Source organism: Mercenaria mercenaria, chromosome 2 (assembly GCF_021730395.1).
Source record: "Mercenaria mercenaria strain notata chromosome 2, MADL_Memer_1, whole genome shotgun sequence".
NCBI lineage: Eukaryota > Metazoa > Mollusca > Bivalvia > Venerida > Veneridae > Mercenaria > Mercenaria mercenaria.
Window position 1 is genome coordinate 59,291,417 of NC_069362.1, and position 21,337 is coordinate 59,312,753.

General features: G+C 33.2%; 1 protein-coding gene across 4 annotated transcripts in view; it reads right to left on the bottom strand.

The window, feature by feature from the left end:
- Positions 1-600: 600 nt before the first annotated feature.
- LOC123543802 (sushi, von Willebrand factor type A, EGF and pentraxin domain-containing protein 1-like) overlaps positions 601-21,337 on the bottom strand; it is an 83,940-nt gene continuing 63,203 nt past the window's right edge. For all 4 annotated transcript variants that reach the window (XM_053536694.1, XM_053536695.1, XM_053536693.1 and 1 more), the window contains 20 exons: positions 20,630-20,818; positions 19,857-19,952; positions 18,625-18,745; positions 17,689-17,805; positions 16,373-16,445; positions 16,071-16,188; positions 14,910-14,953; positions 14,496-14,607; positions 13,079-13,182; positions 11,217-11,319; positions 10,646-10,796; positions 10,229-10,298; positions 9,619-9,685; positions 9,141-9,226; positions 6,484-6,610; positions 5,002-5,043; positions 4,614-4,697; positions 4,243-4,312; positions 3,618-3,679; positions 601-2,175 (listed from right to left, as the gene is read on the bottom strand). In XM_053536694.1, coding sequence (XP_053392669.1) covers positions 2,128-2,175; positions 3,618-3,679; positions 4,243-4,312; positions 4,614-4,697; positions 5,002-5,043; positions 6,484-6,610; positions 9,141-9,226; positions 9,619-9,685; positions 10,229-10,298; positions 10,646-10,796; positions 11,217-11,319; positions 13,079-13,182; positions 14,496-14,607; positions 14,910-14,953; positions 16,071-16,188; positions 16,373-16,445; positions 17,689-17,805; positions 18,625-18,745; positions 19,857-19,952; positions 20,630-20,818 — 1,884 coding nt within the window. In that variant the 3' untranslated portion in view covers positions 601-2,127. The remainder of the gene's footprint in view (positions 2,176-3,617; positions 3,680-4,242; positions 4,313-4,613; positions 4,698-5,001; positions 5,044-6,483; positions 6,611-9,140; positions 9,227-9,618; positions 9,686-10,228; positions 10,299-10,645; positions 10,797-11,216; positions 11,320-13,078; positions 13,183-14,495; positions 14,608-14,909; positions 14,954-16,070; positions 16,189-16,372; positions 16,446-17,688; positions 17,806-18,624; positions 18,746-19,856; positions 19,953-20,629; positions 20,819-21,337) is intronic.

Here is a 21,337-nt window from a genome sequence, read left to right on the forward strand (position 1 = left end):
AGCTGGACAAAGTGTCATATTTAAATAGAGCTCATTAATTAGTGTTTTTGTGGGTTTTTGTAATAGTCTCTGCAGGTGGAAATCTCAGTTCAGCATGGTTTAAAGATTTGCCTCCCTTGATCTAAAGACTTTTTTTACTGTGAAAGAATGGGGTTGAATTCTCTGCTTTTTTTATTGTTTGTACTTATATAGATTATTTATATTGAGCAATAAGGCTTTTGTTTACACTTGTAATACAAAGTCATTTTGATCTTACTAATATATTTGTATATAAAAGCATTTTAAGAGGGTATGTCTCTTTCCGAAGAGTCGGCTATGTTGAACAAACATTGTAGAGTCATTTTTCATTCTGATATAGGTTTCTAATAAATAACTGGTATTTTTGTAAGGCTGATGTATAACAGCTTACAAACAGAAAATGATTTTGGCCATTTATTCGTTGTCAGTCATTTTTATTTCAAGAAATGGAGCTGTGTCTGAATTATTTTTAACTCACATTTGTGTTACTTCCCTTGATTTGCAGTATACTTAAATAAGATGAAATACACAACAAATTAGTAAGATTTATTGTTTTCTGTCAGTTTTATTTTATTCATAACATATTCTTTTACCAGAATACAGTGGTATAGGTATGAACAAGAACCTCAAAAAAAGTCTTAAGGTAGCAGGGTACACTTCGAATTTTGGCCCCCGTCAATATTTTTACTAATTAGAATATGGTGATTTTGGATGTCTGTAAATTACAGTGAGAAACAATGATTGTTAATTCTTTAGAAACTTTAAACAGCCGATACATGTAAAATTCTGAATTCAGTTGTAAAACTAACAGCTGCTAGCTTTGTATGGATTAATGTGTCATTTCCGGTGAGGGAAAATCAAAACATTGAAGAGTTTCATGCTTTTTGATTGACACTCAGGTACATTTTTGAAGTTTTGTGAATAAACGAGCTGGATGGGCCCCCATTCCATTCATATCCTGTAGTTCAGTAGGGCCTATTGAATTGATTGCAAAAGAATTGGACTTAATTCTTGCAGCGTGATCGTGGCAGGCTATCTGAAAAGTGCTAATTTTGTGATTTTTGCGTGTTATTTTCAATGGGTGGGGTACAACATTTGTTTTGATAAGTTTCTTTATTCTTGTATGAGAGTACTGATTTTGTCATTGATTGAAAGCACAAAACATGCAGGCAAATTATAAAATGGCCACCCTGCTCCAGCTCTTTAGGGAAGTGCAATATTACGACTCGCTACAGGTAACCCTGTCCGTGCCCAAAATGTTCGAACCGAAGTGTACCTTGCTACCTGAAAAATTCTAGAGTCAGCTACGGCCATTTTGTATTCCAAGAGTTAGAGCTCAGTAAATGCATAGAACCTTGGCTACCTAGCTGATAGTGCTAATGCTAGGATTAGCTTTCAGTATTTTGAATCTGGTATATAAGGGTTTGACTTTATGTTATCTGTGATAAATTGTTCCAGAACTTTCAGGTAGATAATGAAGGACTAATTTGGGGAATGATTTAGGTGGTTATGTGAGAAGAGAACGTTGTAAATATACGCTATGTCATGAATCATCTATGAAAATATTAGAACATTCACTTGTAGTTGTGGGAAAATACACTACAGGATTCTATAGCAGTATATTAGAGCAATACGCATGGCGAAGAATTATAAAGACTGAGTCTTTTTTTTATGCCGACTGGACTTCGCATAAGGGTTTTAGGTTTTATGCGTTCTTTATTATTTATATTTGCAATCAATAGACATGAATAAAATTAGACTTTAAAATAGAAAACAAATTCGACCTCATTGATAGACTAACTGTATTGCGAGTCATTCACGAGCATTTTATGACTCTGCTTAGCAATTAAACAGTTGTTCCATGAATTTAGATTATATTACAGTATTCGGCTTCTATTACCTAAATAAACTTTAAACAATCAAAAATTTATCACTCTACTTAGGAAACCCTCAGTCATCAGCCTTTCACTGCTTTTGTTTCAGTATTTCTTTCACAATACTTTAATAAAATACAAGTCAGTAAATCAGCTTTATAGTTGTGTTCCAGACGAATACAAGATAATCCTGGCAGCAGAAACAAATTCAGTTTCAGCCAGTGCATTATTTGTATCATAAGCGCTTCTGCAATAGAGACGAATCTTGGCTTCTACTTGATATCTGAAATAAATTTAGATTGGAAAAGTATTATCAAATAACAACGTCCTCAGAATTGAAAAAGAAAATAGTTTCACTTACAAACTGTTGTCTTAGGAATGCTTATGTATTGAATAAGTATTCAGTTTGCAGATCTTGTCTAGAAGTGCAAAAATGACCAATGTATTTGTACAAAGACTCAGGAAGTACTGCAGTGAAGAAGGATCTGGATGGATTTTCAGCAATATTAAATGATACAATTAGACTTATAACTTTCTAAATCTTTATTTTGAATTGCCGACATAATAAAATGTTGGAATATCTTAAAACTTCTCTGATTTACTTCGAAAAACTGTACTAAATTCTGAAGTTGTCACATGATTATTTTCATGTTCACTATCAATGCTCAGCTTTCAATGTGAGTTATTAAAACCAAATGTAGTAAACTATGATGCTCAATAAAAAAATAAACTAGAGCTATCACTAAAGGTGATGAATGTACCCCCCCCCCCCAAACCCCCCGCATGCACTGACACAGTACATTGCAATCTGACGCACACAAGATTGCATAATTATGTGGACTGTATGTATATAGACTGTATGTATACAGTATAGTAACAAAAAGCAATGTCCCATAACTATGCAGAATATTTATCTAAAAGAAAGTAACATGCACCATGCACAACTAGGGTTGGTACTGATCACTTGCGTGAAGTTTCATTAAATTGTAAGGGTCGGAAGATTAGGCGCGCACAAGATTGCATATGCAGACTGTATGTACATAGTATTATAACAAGAAACAAAGTTCCATAACTCTGCAATTTTTGTTGTTGAAAGAACCTAACATGCCCCATGCACAACTACTTTGTTACTGATCACTTGTGTGAAGTTTCATTAAATTGTGTCAAGGGGATGAGGTGAGATGGTGCGCAGAAGATTGTGTCTATGTATATAGTATAGTAACAAAAAAAAAGTCCCGTAACTCTACTAATTTTTTATCTGAAAGAACCTAACATGCCCCATGCACAGCTATTGTTGTTACTGATCACTTGTGTGAAGTTTCATTAAATTGTGTCAAGGGGATGAGGAGAGATGGTGCGCACAAGATTGTGTCTATGCATATAGTATAGTAACAAAAAACAAAGTCCCGTAACTCTGCAATTTTTTTCTCTGAAAGAACCTTACATGCCCCATGCACAACTACTGTTGTTACTGATCACTTGTGTGAAGTTTCATTAAATTGTGTCAAGGGGATGAGGAGAGATAGTGCGCGCAAGATTGTGTCTACGGACAGGCAGACAGACGGACAAACGAACGGACGGACAGACAGACAGACAGACAGACAACCTGAAACCAGTATACCCCCTTACAACTTTGTTGTCGTGTTGACAGACAGACCAACAACCTGAAACCAGTATTCCCCCTTACAACTTTGTTGTCGTGGGGTACAATAAGGAACAACATACCATTTCATAAGTGTTACGTTCAGAGTTGCTTCTCTCAAAACTATTCTTGTTTTTAAATGACGCTGAAATAGTGAAATAGTGATATATTTGTATCAGCTGGAAGTGTAAACAAGATTTTTATTGTAAACCTGGTAAATAAGTTTTATTAAACGAGCTAAAGTATTGACCAATTCGCTTAAGAAAGAATAAATGTGTTACTTTGCCACCCGATTAACGTCTGAATATGAAACATATTTTAATAGATAAGATAATGATTAAGTATTACAATTCATACATGAATACATTTTAATTTGCCATTTTGATTGTGTCCATATCTAAATTCTCCAAGTAGATCTATATATCCACTACCTCCCTGGGCATGGGGTGAGGTAGATCTATAAATCCACTATCTCCCTGGACATGGGGTGAGGTAGATCTATAAATCCACTATCTCCCTGGACATGGGGTGAGGTGGAAATGTTTTAACAGAGTAAATCACTATTCATATGTTTTTCAGACAAAACGTTTTGTTTCGTTTTTCCTCTCTTTTTTAAAAAAAATGTGTAACTGCTTAATGTCACTGAATCTCTTTGTTAAAACGTTCTATTTACGATAAGGGGTGAACTGAAATAAGTCATGAACATACCATCATCCCTGGAAATACTTTGACTCATGTCCATCCGATCAGAAACGGATGATGTTGTTGATGCCCTGGGCTAGTGAATAAGATATTGTAATTATTTTAATGTTACACCAATAGTACACGTTAACAATGCTTCTAGGTTTGCGCATAACACTCCGTCTTACTGAGGTTAACATTCATATATTCAATTATAAATAAGATTGCTCCATCATTCATGTCAAAGTTATAGTCCGGACAAACAAATCCAGACGAACGCACCAAACGGGTTCGACAAAAATGTAAGTTTACCATTTATACAAATAATGATCACTTTGTCAATCAAATGCAACATATCAACAATATAAAAGACTATATATAGAATAGAATACACTTACCATCGAAAATCTTTTAGTGCTGGATACTGTCGATAGCATAGAGCTAGCATACTTCTGTCGTCGCCTTTCTATTGCTAAACGTATCTTAAAGACGTAATTAATATCGTGTTAGGTAATCATCTATAGATTCTCCATAAAGTTGCTTTTAGAGACCCAATTGTTACCTAAACCAGTGTTATGACTAGCTGACTAACTGGAAACTTGCTGATCGGAGCAATTTTGTTTGACATCAGATTCATTAAAGTAAAGCAGAGCGCTGATTCAATGCAAAGTTATTCAAAGTCATTAGAAGTATATGACGTAATACTGAAAACAAGCAACATTTTAGGTCGTCCTTGAGGTAACTTTAACCAATCATAAATCAAAAATAGTAGAATAAGGTGCTTACCTGTTTGTTTAAAGCACAATGAAACAGAAAAATGACCAAGCCCTGAAATAAGAAATAATAGTAGTATAGACAACACATCTGTAGTAAATTTTCTAAGATTGTAATTAGAAGTAATATAAACATTTTTAGTGTTGATAAAACTTTTAAATTTCTCAAAAGATAAAGGTAAAAAGATAACCAGTCGTTCATATTTGAACGAGGCCTGACCCTCAGTGCCTGGACTTTTTACTAAATTGTATGCAGTGTTCTTGTCTTGGGAACTTTGTAATAGAATATTGATATCTCTCTTCAAATTGGTTATAACCTTTGACCTCCAGCACCAACTAAGTGTCCTATATGGCTGCCTGTGAATCAGGGTTTTTGCAAAAATGGAACTGAAATCCGAGTGCTTGACCGCTCCTATGGGTTTGGGAAAACATATGCCTTACTCTGGCAGTCATGTTAAGTTATTTTTCTTGCCTACCGTTGATAATGCAATTCAAAGAAATTATGAATTAAAGATTGTTTATATACCATGACGTCATAATGCGCACGTGTAGCATATCTTTTCCCGTTTGGAAAGGTAAGGTGATTTCCTACCCCGATAACTTAGTCTATCCCCACCGGATAGCAAAGAATCAAAGATCTCCTAAAATTTAACTTGAGATGTGTTAAGGCCTACTTTCAAACTTTCTAACTACTGTCAAAATGTTACGAGTTTTTGAAGTTTTAAAAAAGCAAATAAAATTTCAATGTGTGAAGTAAACTTTACATGTATTTTGATGATATAATGCTATTACTGGTTTTAAATCTAGATGTAAAACATTTATTCTAAAAAATGCAATGGTATAATCAGAAATATTTGATAGAATAGATATTACGGGACTAGTATTAAAAGCATACGTTCTAAAAACTGATCAGCAGATTGATAACAATTGGCACTCTGACAACGAGAACATCCTTTGACGTAGTCACTCCAGTGTGACAAATAAAAGTGACATTATCAGATCAGTATTTTTCATTTCCCAGATTCGTTAATAAAATCAAATTGCCGCCGACTCTAAGTTACCTCTAACTCTAATTACTAGCCCTGATCTCGATTGTCCTATAAAGCAACGATTGTGAACTCAAGTATACAAAATGTAGCACAGTTCATTTACAGAAAATATATTTCACACTGGTTCTAGGCCTTTACAATTCATGTTGTATCCCACCGAATCAATTGCATATAGTGTTAATGTCTGGTTACTAATAATTGCCGAAATGATGTGTCAAAAGTGACATTAATTAAATTTTACTATAAGTAAAATACCGTATAAAAACAAATATATTCAAAAGTAACTACATTACTATCCTTCAAAACTCAATTATATAAAAACATTTTCGAAACTACACAAAATCGCCTGACTAAAAAATAAAAACATTTCGAATCTTTGGATCGCTGCATTTACTCTTAAAGATACAACAAAAGGCACGATTACCACTTTTTGCAGTAAAACTTACCTGAAGGCTATTGCAAACGGCGAATACATACTGAATCCACGCCATATCTTTATTTACATAAAATATTCCAATTACCCACGTGCAACCCATGAGCGGTAACAGCACACATAAACACTTTACACCAGCTCTGAAATGCGAAACAATTAAGTATCAAAGGAGTAAATAATGATTCAATTCAATTCAATGTTTTATTAGGCATATGAACATATATACAGTTCTTCGCCTATGCATTCATTCATAAGCGGTGACAAAGAAACATGAGAAGAGTATGGACAATATACAATGAATGATGAAACATAATAATTTTCAACACTGTACAATGATAACTTTAAACGATACATGAATTCGTACGCACACAACCTTATCTGCATACGGCTAAATTTAGATTGAATCATGAATTACGGATTACTAGTAATTGAAAAGAGGTCAAATATATATCGGGCAAATATTTATAGCACATCGCTAATCCAAAAAATGGTTAAGGCCAAGCAAAATAAAGTTGTATGTTACGTTTAAACAAATGAACAGTATATGTAATAATCGCAGTGAACTGTACAATTAATCGGTATAAGCTGCACGTTTTATGTTTGCTAAATATATAAACTTGGCTAATTTATTTAAAACACTTGATTGTTGAGTAGTTAATAGTGTTTTAAATTTCTGTGTTGTAGGCCAATGGCAATAGTATTTAGGAAGACATGCATTTCTTATTTCTCGGTAATGCGGACATACAAGTACAAAGTGAAACTCATTTTCTATTGCATTCATGTTACAATATATACATTTTCTGTTTTCTTGTTCTACATTTCTAAAACGGCCTTCTTCAATTGCCAGTCTATGAGCAGAGCATCTTAGTCTGGTTAATGCTATACGATATGCGTCTGTTTTGACACATGATAAATATTTTTCAAAGCCTATATAATCTTTTACAATTTTATAAGTTCTCAGTTTTGGCATAGTATCAACCTTAGCATAAAATTCTTGATAATATTGACAATACAGTCTTTCAATTACAATATTTAATTGATGCTTATTAATTGCCATTTCGTTCCATAAATATGCAAAACCTAAATTATCAAGTAGGGACTTAACATCTAAAGCCCATGAATTACTAACATTTTTCAATTTACTATCTAATAAACATTTATACTCTAAAGTATCTGGAGAATTAACAATTTTACTCCAGTACGTAAGAATACGCTCTTTTCTGATAATATCAAGGGGGACTTTTCCAAGTTCAGCATATACAGTAACATTTGTTGTCTGTTGTCTAACATGTAATATTTGTTTAAGAAACTTAATATATACTTTCTCAATATCTGGAGCTTTATGAAATCCCCATATTTCACAACCGTAGTTTAAAATTGGTAAAATCATAGCATCGAACAATTTCAATTTTTCAGAAACAGCTATAGATACTACATCAAATAAAGAATTAAGTGTAAATAAAGCACGTAATGCCTGGCCAGATAATGTTTTCTGAGCATTATAAAACCTTCCGTTGCTTGATAACATCATACCTAAATAACAAAATTTATTGACAACATTAAGTTTAACATTGTTATAATATACATCGAAGTTTTCAAGTCTATTTCCTTGTTTGCAAACCATTGCTACGGTTTTAGAAGTATTAACAGTAATGTTCCATTTTGAACAATACACATGTAATTTATTAAGCAACGTCTGCAAACCAGCTAAAGAATATGAAAACAACACAGTGTCATCTGCAAAAAGCAGCATAAAAATCTGCATCTCATCTAGCGTTACTAGATCAGCATTAACATCTTTGACATTTTCTTCAATATCATTTATAAACAATATAAACAGTAAGGGAGATAACGTCTCACCTTGATTAACACCAATGTAACTGTCAAAATAATTGGACATATTGCTATTTGATCGCACACATGATTTAACAGATTGATATATTGTTTTCAACATGTTTATAAGTTTAGATGATAATTGATACTTTAGCAGTTTAAACCATATTCCATTTCTGTAAACTAGGTCAAATGCCTTCTTGAAATCAACAAAGGCACAATATAACTTCCTTTTTTCATGCCGAATAACTCTATTTAATAATGACTGCAATACATATATACAATCTACAGTACTACGTTTCTGCCTGAATCCATACTGGCAATCACTTAAAACATTATTATTTTCAACAAAAGTACGTGCTCTAGTGTCTAGAATTTGCGAAAATATCTTTGAGAAAATACTAGTTAACATAATACCCCGATAATTGTCAACATTGTTCAAGTCACCCTTTTTTATATATTTTGCATGAAGAAAAAGAAAGTTGGAACTCGGTACGAGTTGAATTTTATTTGTACGTTTGAAATTATAGATATGAGCCGCACCATGAGAAAAACAACACAGTAGCTTTGCGACCAGCATGGATCAAGACCAGCCTGCGCATTCCGCCAAGTCTGGTCAGGATCCATGCTGTTCGCTTTCAAAGACTACTGTAATTAGAGGAGCCATTAGCGAACAGCGTGGATCCTGACCAGACTGCGCGGATACACATGCTGGTCTGGATCCATGCTGGTCGCAAAGACACTATGTTGGTTTTCTCATGGCGCGGTTCATATTGCCATTACGTTATTACGGTAAGGACACTGAAAATAAAAAGAAAATACACAAAATGCTCTTACTTTGTTTTCTCCGTTTTCGATTTTTGTGCCAGAGTAGAAGCTCCAAACGCAGCTCGTAAAATGAGAATCAGAAGCACAAAGTTTACCTTAAACAAAAACAAATTTTAACTGTTAACATTTTTTTCCAAATTTATCTTAAAATAAAGAACATCAAATTTGAAAGTCGTTAAAGAGCATTTTGGAAAATTCATATTAAATCATATGAATAAGTAATTAAACATATCAGTTGTCTATTATTCGTTCATAAACGGATTATTTAGTATATTGTGTTTTTCAAATGCTTATACTTCGTAAAATATGTTAATATTGTTTAGCTGGAGAAACAATCTCGAATAACTAGAAAACAGCGAAAAAATGCAAAGACAAATTGATTCTGCATTGTGTTATGTTCTACTAAACCCCAGCTTTTAAATGAACATTTCTTAAGCTGTGCTATACTCGACATATTTTCATGTTTATATATATATAATATACAAACCACAATAATTGTAAGAGCTGGCGCAACAAAGGCCCAGATCAGACCTCCCTCAACTGATAACCAACAACTGTAAAAACAAGGTAAAAACATTCATAATGTAAATAAAATATCAACTGCTCATTAAATACACTCATAGTACAGGATAACAGTAACACACGGCTGTATCAGTGAAATATAAGCCGCACTATGGGAAAACCATGTAGTGCATTTCCGACCAGCATGGATCCAGACCAGCCTGTGCATCCGCACAGTCTGGCCAGAATCCATACTGTCCGCTTTCAAAGCCTATTGCAATTAGAGAAACCGTTAGCGAACAGCATGGATCCTGACCAGACTGCGCGGATGTTGGTTTTCTCATGGTGCGTATCATATGCTGTTTCAAAATTGTAATTGTTTGTTAAAGAATATCGGTTATCATATGTTACAATTCGTGCAAAAAGTAGAGTTCAGCTTCAACATACTAACACAAGTCCTATGTTATTTTTGTATTATTTTTTAACAGTTACATAATCACCTCAAGACACGGAATTGCATATGTTTGCAATCGTTCAAAAAAGGAAAATGTAACATATATACTCTATAAAACGGAATAAGAAAGAGAAAGTATTACAATTGTTCATTTCCATATCCTTGTAACTGTGTAGCTCCTAGAGATATACCAACAATAACAGCCGGGATCACTGGAAATGAGATTCATAATTTAATCTTTTCATTCAATTCAATTTAACTACTTAGTTACTTATATTTCACACATGCACATGATTTCTTTTGAAAGAAAATAACCTCTTAAGAGATTATCAAAATGGAAATACAATGCTTTGTTTGGTTTAAAGTTTAAACATCCGTGATATGACAACATTCTATATTTTGATTACGAAAACAGGGAATTAGATCAGGCATGGCCAATCAGGTGGGTAGAATATCGAGCGGAAAAGCTTTCTCATATAAAGAATTCTACAAATGAATTGAGGTTCTGAACAAACACCGGTGAGGCGGTTATGGATTATAAGTTTGAGAAAAGACTTACACCATGCAGCCGGTAACAGCCACTTTAATCTAGAAGCTGTGGTAAAAACATACAGGACGGTCACTGATATCTCGATTCCTTCCGCCAACATTAGAAAGAACACTACTAGATAGATATATTGCAGTAACACTGCCACCGCTGTACACGCATCCTTCAAAATAATTTTAAAAAATAAAGGAACAGATTTGTACAAAACTGATGTTTGCATTGAATATTTGTAAAAAATGAGTATGCTGGTGGGGTATCGTAATACGGACAAGTACATGTATATATACACCGAATATAGCATGATGGCCGTAATGGTCAAAGATCATTCTCCCCAGTTTCACAGTTCAAACATCTTAGTTTGGTCGAGTGTCATTCAAGAAACATTTCTACCTAGTTACATTGAAGTCTTAATAATAAAGAAAAATACAGTATAGATTCATTAGGATATTATCAACTGAAGTTATGTTCAGCTCAACAATCACATTGGAATCAAAATCCAGATGCGGTATCCAATGTTTGCGGTGTTAGGCATTTAAATATAACATATTAAAAGTAGGAACATTTCTTTACAAATGTACTGTACCTTATTTTCCGTCCTGTCTACACCACCGAGGAAGATTGCATACGATATGACGAGAGAAATAGATAGATGTATTAAAATCACAACACGGTCGCTTTTAACATATCTGAAAAATACGGAACACGCCGCTGAAAACGGCTACCTCTAAATATATAGGGACACTCACTGACGTCAGACCAGAAAGAAAATGCCTCTGTACATGTTATACCCTACCCCTAGGTATTCTATAAGAACCATGGTCATGAAGGGGAAAATATACTAACCCGTTTCAATCGCGCATTTGATACCTAAAGCTCACAGTTCGGTAAATGTGTACTATGGATATCAAACAAGTGGTAATTTATCTTCCATTGTGTACCGGTCACATTTCTTCAATACTTCTTATCTTACAAAAACAACGCGTAGTTTATAGTTTTTTTCAACGTTACACAAAAAAACTTGCTTGACCTTCCCTGGTGAAGTGCCGTTCTAGATTACAAAACCATTCCGATTGGCTCTTGTGAAAATGTATGTCAATCGTCATTTTACTATACGTGTTCGCTAACATGTGAAAATGCAGCATAAATGTGCAAAATGAATAAAATAAACAGAACAGATGTATAACAATGTATGATTTCAAATTAAAAATCATATACAAGGTGAATTTCATTCATCATTTCAAGTTTTAGTGTAAAAATGTGATTTTTTTTAATTCTGTTTTTGTTTGTTTATGTTTCGCCTAACATGTGCACACTGCCGTGATCTCTAGACTGGATGTTTATTAGGGAAGGTCACGCAAGTTTTTTCTGTAACGTTGACGAAAGCATAAAATATGTTGATAATCTCAGCAATATGGAATATTGAGACAATGTGACTGGTGCACATTGGAAGATAAATTATCGCTTGTTCAAAATACTAGGTACCCATTCACCGAACTGCGCGTTTAAGTTGAGAAATGTACGATTGAAACGGGTAAGTATATTTTCCCGTTCATGACCATGGTTCTTATAGAATACCTAGGGGTAGGGGGTATAACATGTACAGAGGCGTTTTCTTTCTGGTCTGACTGCTCTGTATCGTTCACCAGAGTTCCAAAATTACAGACTAAACAAGAAAAATGATCTAAAATAATTGACTTCCTAGTATGACCTTGACATTAATGCTTATGGGATCGGTCTTACCCTGTTAAATTCTGACCTCCAGTGTGACCTTTACCTTTCAGCTAGAGAGGGATCTTAGTGTTGGCTCGACGACAACACCTTATGGGGAACATAATGTTCCTAATACTACTTAAACTCCTTGATTTGATAGCAAATGTATTTAACAGGCTTTGTTTACGTTTGACCTCCGGGATTGACCTTGACCTTTGATATAATTGTCTGTGAGTTGCAGATTTAATATCGGCTTATTATTGTAAACATTTGTCCAAAGTTATATAAAAATATTCTTGATGGATGATGGCACAGTTATGGAGCGGACATAAAGCAGACACTGTTAACTTTCTTCACTGTTGATATTTGACAACAATGACCTTAACCTTTAAATGAAGAGTCTGTGTGTGTAACGCATGATGTTGTTACATAACGGAGACCATTTCTGCCAAGTAATTCTTAAATCATTGATCATCCAAAAGTGGTGCTCAGCTGTGTTCATTAATATGTTCGTCTTGTCTTCGTTCTCTGTTTGTGTTTAGTTTGTTTATATATTTTATGCATTATTTATCACGCACATGTTCATACAAACTCTATAATAGGGAGAGGGGGCGTGTATTATTGTTACGTGGCTTCTTTTATTTGATATTTGTTCTTGTTTTATGTAATGGCCATGGATGAACGCGTAAAAATCTTAAGTCCGAACCGTCTTAAGAATACTTATTCCAAACTTACCTCCAGAGTGCAATATGGGCTATGATGGTAATGAGTAAAGCAGCCAATGAGATACTGCATCCAACAGTTGATATGATATCAATAGCCTTCGTGTCAACATTTTCCTGTAAAAAAAGAAATATGGCACTGGCGTTAACGTTGCGGCATTATTCATAAACAATCTTAAAATACCTAAAAGTCTACAAAAATATTATTCTTTTATATTGAGTTTGTGGTATTCGTTTGTTTAAAATTAGGTGTATTAGAAGGTAAAGGGACAACTAAACATGCTCCCCGATGTACCTGAAAGGAACAATAAATGAAAGAGACAGAATATGCTCTTACCTGAACTTACTTTTACAGTAAATGTTCAATATGTTTATTTTCATTAAAAGCTCCAGATAGTTCAACGTCAGGGTAAAGTCTCCACTAATAGATGTAGGGACGTTCAAAAATTCTAAATCTATACTTAACAAAACAGCTACAATGTCATTTGTTGTTTTGTCAATTATTTACAAATGTCTGAAAGTACATTCGTATAATAATAGTACGTGTAAAACATTATGTCGCTAGGATCGTTACAAAGTTTCATCACAACATAACAATGACATCATATAATTTGATGCACCAATTTTTGAAAAGTCACAAACTAAAATGTCAACATAACGTTGTTGCCGTACACTATTGTAAAGGATATTTTGATTAGTGTATGTTAATTAATCCTTCTCAGTATTTAAATCAAATTCTTCTCAGCTTATCATAAATGGTATTCACCTGTTTACCTAAACAAACAAAACTTTTATGTGTACTTTTGTAACTTTTGAAAAATGAGATGTAGTTGTGAAATGAATAAAGTCATAACTTTGTACGATTCGCTATTTTTGAAAATTTGATATATGATAAACAACATGTATATTTAAACGCAATCCCCATTAGAAAATTTTGTAATTTTTTAACATTGGGAACAAAGCAAATTGCAGAGTAGCTATTTTGTTCAGTGTATCTTAAATAGTATATATTTGATACAGCCATTTCCCCTTTGTAAAATCTTGACCAGTGAACAATTTTGAGTACAATTTTACCTCAAAGTTTCACTCAACATTTACTCTGAAATATTGCTTTTATGCTAAAACAAGGTATCCTGTAAGTTGAGTTACAATCTTTCAATGAACCCAAATTTAGATAATGCTTTTTGGTGTACAAATAGTCTGAAATTTATAAAATAACAAAACCGTTTTTAGACTAAACAAGATATATTTGCGATATATTTTTTTTTCTTTAGAACGGTGTAATGAACGAATGACTAACCTAAATTAATTGTTAAGAAAAATCAAAATTTACTTGATGAGGGCAAGGCCTATGACTATCTAGACCTTCCTTATTTTTGAGCCTGTTTGATAACAAAACTAGTGAATATACAACTGAATATTTTACGTACTTCTTCCCAAGGGCTCATTAAGATCGCAAAATTTGTCAGATGGTTGCATTCACATACTGTTTCCGACGAGGACGAAGGCGTAAAATTACACCCTTTTCTATCCCAAGCTGTCCTGAAATTAGGTACATTAGTTTCTAGACTTGCACACTGTGTAAGGGCATGAAATATATTTGGTATAAATAAACAGTATGTGCAACAATTCTGTCCAATAGATAATCTATATTTTTCTCTATTTTATCTACGTTCCGGCCTCGTGGCCTTTATTAACTCATCACTAACACCAGTAAAATTGTCATTATCGTGGTTTTTACATTTTTTTTTTGCTATTTTATGTATGTCGATAGAGTACAAATAAATATCCAAAATGTAACATAGGTGACATATGTGTTATAATATTGAAGAAAGAAAACTTACTCACTTTCATTCCAGAAATTACATAGAGGATTATTGAATTTTCCCTGAATAACAAAAAATATGATATAAATTTTCAACTGGATAAATACAGTACGTTATACATGAAATAATTAATACTAGCGAACAGAACAAAAAATACTTCCCTTCATCTTTTGATTTTCCAAGGACTTTATTCTTACAGATATATTTTACTTACTATCCTATATAGCTATCAATTAGTAACAACAAAATAACTTGTCGTATTACAACATTCACTGTCAAAGTTATACGATAAAAATGTCGCCAATATTTTGCTTCACCCCAGTTCAGGATTTTATTGGATAATATCAGATTCCTTTAATCCTTTAATATGATTATTTATCACCTGTGTCGGAAGTGGTACAGTTTCTGACTTGTTAGCCAATTTGGCTGAAATCAGGACCCGTTCTTGGTAGAAAAAAATGATGACATATTGATTTTAAAAGTTTCGTCAATACTTTAACAATGATATTATTTTTAATACGAGTACAGATGAAAATCATTTAATGCGCTATACCCTAGAGTAACTTGTGACTATCATAAGATGTTTGCACGTTTGCGTTGTTTTAAAAACACTTTTATCGGAATAAATGAATGTAGGAAGGGCTGTCGATGAATTCATACTGTCCTGGTCTGCGGATTCAATAAACAGGCTTTCAGTTTCCAGTTCAAGGGTTGCTCTGTCTTGCAAAACATCGCGTTCACTTAGTTGTGCCCTAATGTCCAATTGCAGCTTGACATTGGCTACGCCGGCCACAATGTGTTCCATCACAGAGAAGGTAAATTTAACAATAGTGTTAAACTGATCGATTTTTTTCTCCTTTGAAAGTCATCATAACTAAAATTATGTCCTTACTTATATTCAAGAATGGTGAAAAAAAAAGAAAAATGTGATCAACATTTCTCGTTCATATCACAAATTAATAATGCAAGCCGGCAACGGTTATTATTTATAAGTTAATATTTTGATACTGTCAGTCGCATTTACTCCAGCGTAATGGCCTCGGTCAACACGAATGTCCATGACCAAAACAAAGGCAAAATGCAATCAGCTAATGAAAAACATTATACAATGCATTAAAATCGGTACTTAAGGAATATCAACCGACAATTCTTGTTGAATTTATGCAAGAAGACACTCACCTGAAAATGACCTAATGTCAGGTTGATATGAAAAGTGTCTTTGTTCTGTTCCCAGTTTTGTATTTTTACAGAAACCACTGCAGAATTTATCTTTAGTTTATTGTCCTTCTCTTCTTGTCTACGCATCATATATGAAATAATAGAAAGCACAATACAAATGGCATTAATATTTTTGCAACAATACGTAAAAAAAAAAGATTTGATAAGGCTTCGGATAAGGGAATGTAATTACAAACGATAAAGACATTATGCAACAGGAAAGATGTATTTAATGAATTGACAGAAGACACTATATACGTCACCCATCAGAAATTGTCCTAGAAGGCAATATTCCTGTCAGATTCTTGTAGAGGACGCTCGAAACATGTTTCACTCCTGCAACACAAAATATTATCATGTGTAGTTGTTGGCTTAAAAGTGTGTCTAGTCGATTCGGAATTTAAACAAAACAATCACAGAGAATGTAGAAAACGGTTAAAATACAAACTGGTAGATTTTTTTGTTTTTTTTTTTTTAATTTTGGGTTTAGCGCCGTTTTTCAACAGTGTTCGGTTATGTAACGACGGGCAATAAGCATAGTGTTCTTGGATTCTCTACATGAACTAGAGGTAGAGGACGTCATGACTTCTATCAAATCGACACGGAACGTATAAGCCTCGCCCTAGACCCCGCACTCTCTGAATATGCGCTCCCCCTTTTAAGTTAAGCGGACAGGCTATATACTTACTTAAATAACTCTAGGCACAGGCAATTCATTAAGATGTACGGATGCCATTTATTACAAAAAAAGGTTTTGATTAAAGCTTGTTAAGTTTTCATGTAATTAACACCAATTTTTTTTTATAATTTATTTCCTTTTCCACATCCAAAGTATCATACATTCATCACAAACATTGATTTTGTGTGCCAGAAGAGATATTTACATATATAATATCAAGCGTAGTTGGAGAAATAAATCTACCTACATAAACCAGAATTTTTTGAAAGTGCATAAATGCACATGTCTATGCAAATAAAGAAATATATCTACCTACATAAACCAGAATTGTTTGAAAGTGCATAAATGCACATGTCTATGCAAATAAAGAAATATATCTACCTACATAAACCAGAATTGTTTGAAAGTGCATAAATGCACATGTCTATGCAAATAAAGAAATATATCTACCTACATAAACCAGAATTGTTTGAAAGTGCATGAATGCACATGTCTATGCAAATAAAGAAATATATCTACCTACATAAACCAGAATTGTTTGAAAGTGCATAAATGCACATGTCTATGCAAATAATGATATACATTGTTCAAAATCATCAAGTAATACATGTTGTGTTCCGGATGGAGACTATTCTAAAACGAAAGACTAGTAATATATTAATTAACAGTGAAAAGACCGTGCACATGATCAGATAGTTTTTCAAATGCTGTTTGAGTAACTTATCAGTAAATAAACTTAACTTGCAATGTTTGGGTCTACATTAATATCGTTAATAGTTGTATTATAATTTGTTATCCTTGCTCGAAAGAAAAAGAAACGAGTACGAAAATGACAAGGACAAGTTGACCAGTAGGTTCCAGAAATCCAATTACACACAATAAATTGACACCAATGTTTACCTTTAAGTGACTGTTTCGGTACATGGAAAGAACTTGTCATGTTGTAAATTTTAGACTCTGATTTTGACGGGAACGTGACTCCATTTGATTTGTCATCGATCTTTGTCACGTGCAAAACTGAAAATTGAATTATATAATATAAAACAACTCTGATTAAAGTTGATCACCCTGTGTGTACGGAATTGCAGCGAAAAAAAAAAAAGGTTTATTAAATTTTGTTCAGTCCTTTCTGAAGATAATCGACCGAGAAATTAATTATATTTGTTTTTGTTATAGGAATGGTTTCTGTTTGCTGGGTTTTATGAATGTAAGAACTTCGCAAAATCAGGTAAAGCATGCATATATGCAAATTTAATCAGTACGAAGCATTTATATTTATTTTAAAGTTATTTTTCAAACAATATATCATGCATAAAATCCAGAAATTCTGATTATCAAACTTTACATAGAATCGACTACCACGGTAAAAATGAATGTTTAAATGTACTCGGCTTTAAAAAGTGGTACACTGATAACTGTTTTAATCTGTTGGCCTTTTGATTTGTGGTTAGACATTTAGGTACCTGACGCGTTTGATTGCGTAAAATACCCGGTTTGCAGCAATGATTAACATTACACAGAAGTCAAACTGTAAGATTTGTCTAGGTTATTAAAGTATTGATCACGACTACAAACTAATGCGATAATTACCATAATGACAAAATTGAAAGATAACGTCGTTTTCTTTCAACGCAAATGAAAAGCAGTGTTCACTGTGTTGCAAATAGAATTTGAATTATTCTCTTAAAAAGTACCAGATAACAAAATAATTTAATTGAACACACTAATATGATAATAAGTTAATAATTGGAATTATTCAGATAAAAAGCAACAGACATTCAAACAAAATCATTCATTAAACAAACTTATTTGATAATAAGAAAATGAGGGATGTACCCAAGTTTTTGACAGCGACTGTTGTTGTTGTTTGGTTGGATGAGTTTTTGAGAGATGCTGTAACGGCGTCCGAATACCGACTGACCACGTCAAGAATCTTTGCTGCTCCGTCTGTTTTATGCTTTATAAAAATATTATATATATGTTAAAATGCAATACAGGGCATGACTATATACATGTATTACAATAATTATGGTATATACTTCGTGATCAGCATGTTGTTTTATATGAAAGCATTATATTACTAAGTTTGCAATAAATTTGAACTTACTTTTCTTCGTATAAAAAAGAAGAAAATCTGGGAAATCTAGCTTGATACACCGTGTCAAGTAAGTAATGGGAAACTTATCAATCGATAGATCACCACGACCACAGGGAGAGGCTATCTTATTCAAAACGATCTGACAGAGTTAATTATGTCACAAGTCGTTTTTCACCTCATATACTTCCGGAGTACTTAGCAAATGTAAACTAATCTAAACAACACCAAAAAAGCATACGGCAAAATATCTAATTGTTACGTAGTTCTTCTCTGCCACTGATATATAGTAAATAATATATATGTCAGAAGTAACGCACTATACTGTTACCTAAAATAGTTATATTAAAAACAATATTGGCAAATTCGTTTCACTCAATCCGGGATACGCCGGTCACTTGAGTGGCAAGAAAAATGTTATCGCCGGTTTTTTTTTATAAACGAACGCTTCGGCGTACTCCGGCCACGTGAGCTGCAAATGAAAAAAAAATCTGATTTTTTATGATTTTCTACTATGGTCAGTTCCAAATAAGTTAGCAAAATATTTCTTGTGGTATGTTTCTACCTTAACTGACATTAACCCCATTTTTTTAAAATGTTTACCCGAATTCATATGGCGCACATCGGTGTACGCCTGTAAGCAAAACGAACGCCTAGCCGGATGCCAGTGGCGAAACGGCGTACGCCACAAAAGTGAAACGAATTTGCCCTATGTAAGTATAATGTAATGCGTTATATTGATTTTTGAAATAATAATGTTAAAAACAATATGTATGTTGTATGTTATCTGTTCTAGTACTGATTTTTGCAATAGTAATGTTAAAAACAATATGTATGTTGTATGTAATGTGTTATACTGATTTTTGCAATAGTAGTGTTAAAAAGAATATGTATGTTGTTTGTAATGTGCTATACTGATTTTTGAAATTGTAATGTTAAATGCAATACGTATGTTGTATGTAATGTGTTATACTGTTTCTTTGGCTCCACCCTCTGCTTCCTGAGATAATGTTTTCCAGGATTCTGTATTACTCGTGTCCAACAGGTTACTTGTTGTACTCAGGAACGCCTGAAATGTTTACACGTTTGCAAAGCTGCTAAATCCTTATTCATTCCTTTTATTTTCATTTATTACTTTATTTATTTCAATGAATAAATATATCTTTAAATAATTCTGAGAATCCATATAGAAATAAAATGAATTGAACTAAATTGCAGGTAATTAAAGCAAGCTGAATTTTGAATAAAAGTGAAGACATGTAAATAAACCAATCCATCTCTTACCAATGTACTAAAGTACATATCCTATTACGCTACGCTTAGGAGATCAAGTACTTTAGTCAGTATGAGATATATGTTAATGATAAAAATATTTGATCGAACCTGTCAAAAACTTATTCTACCTTTGCGAGTAGTGTAGATCATGATCAGCCTGCACAGCCGTGCAGTCTGATCATGATCTGCACTGTTCGCCATTCAGACAGTATCTTTTTGGTAAGCAACCCTTTTAACAGTGAATGGTACTGTCCAAATTGACAGATGGACAAATTCATTTTAGAAATTTAGTAGAGTAAGTGTTAAGCTGAAAGAGTGGAAATGTTGCTTGTTTACTTGATTACGTTCTATGCTTTAATAAGATAATAATTAAATGATAATTAGATCTAATAACGTAGTGATAATGTCGGGGTCTTTGATTTCAAATGATTAGCCTAATGAGTTTCAATAAGTATATATGTTTCAATGAACCTCCGCTTGAGAGTTTGTCACTTCAGTACTTAAAGATATGGCTGCAATATTGTCTAAGATTGACGTCACTTTCTCAATCTCGCCACTATATATACCGCCTTCTACCTCTGTTGGTTTTGTTACGTTGTTTAGTTTATCTAGCGCTTCTGTAACAACCTCTTCTGATGGATTTTCTTTTATGGCTTCAATCTGTTAAGGTTAATTATTCCTATTTTCATATCAATTATGTTTTTTTATTGCCTATTGTGTATATACAGCACATTATATGGGTCTTGTGTTCATTACTGAAGTTGTGTAACAACTTGAATTAAATATCCGGCAATAGTAATAATCTGTGTATTTTATACAAAATAAAATTAGAAAAGAGCATCCTGCACAAAATGCATCTTGTAATCAAAGAAGACATTAAAGATGTATACAGACAAGAAAGGAAAGAACGTAACTCATATATTTCTAATACTATACCGATAAACGGAACAGTTTATCGTCAGTCTTCATTATGTTTTCATTTTCTTGTTTCCATTCGTGTATTCTATTACTTTAGCTTCGATATATTTTAAAAATATTGCTTATTAGAATATGTCGATATGAAACATTCATTTTTAAAGGACTTCATTGGAAGCATAATGTCCAGGCAGCAAAGGAGTCTACAAAGTAGAAAACTGGTTATATTTGGTAATATTTCTGAATACAGCAGGCCTTTTTGGC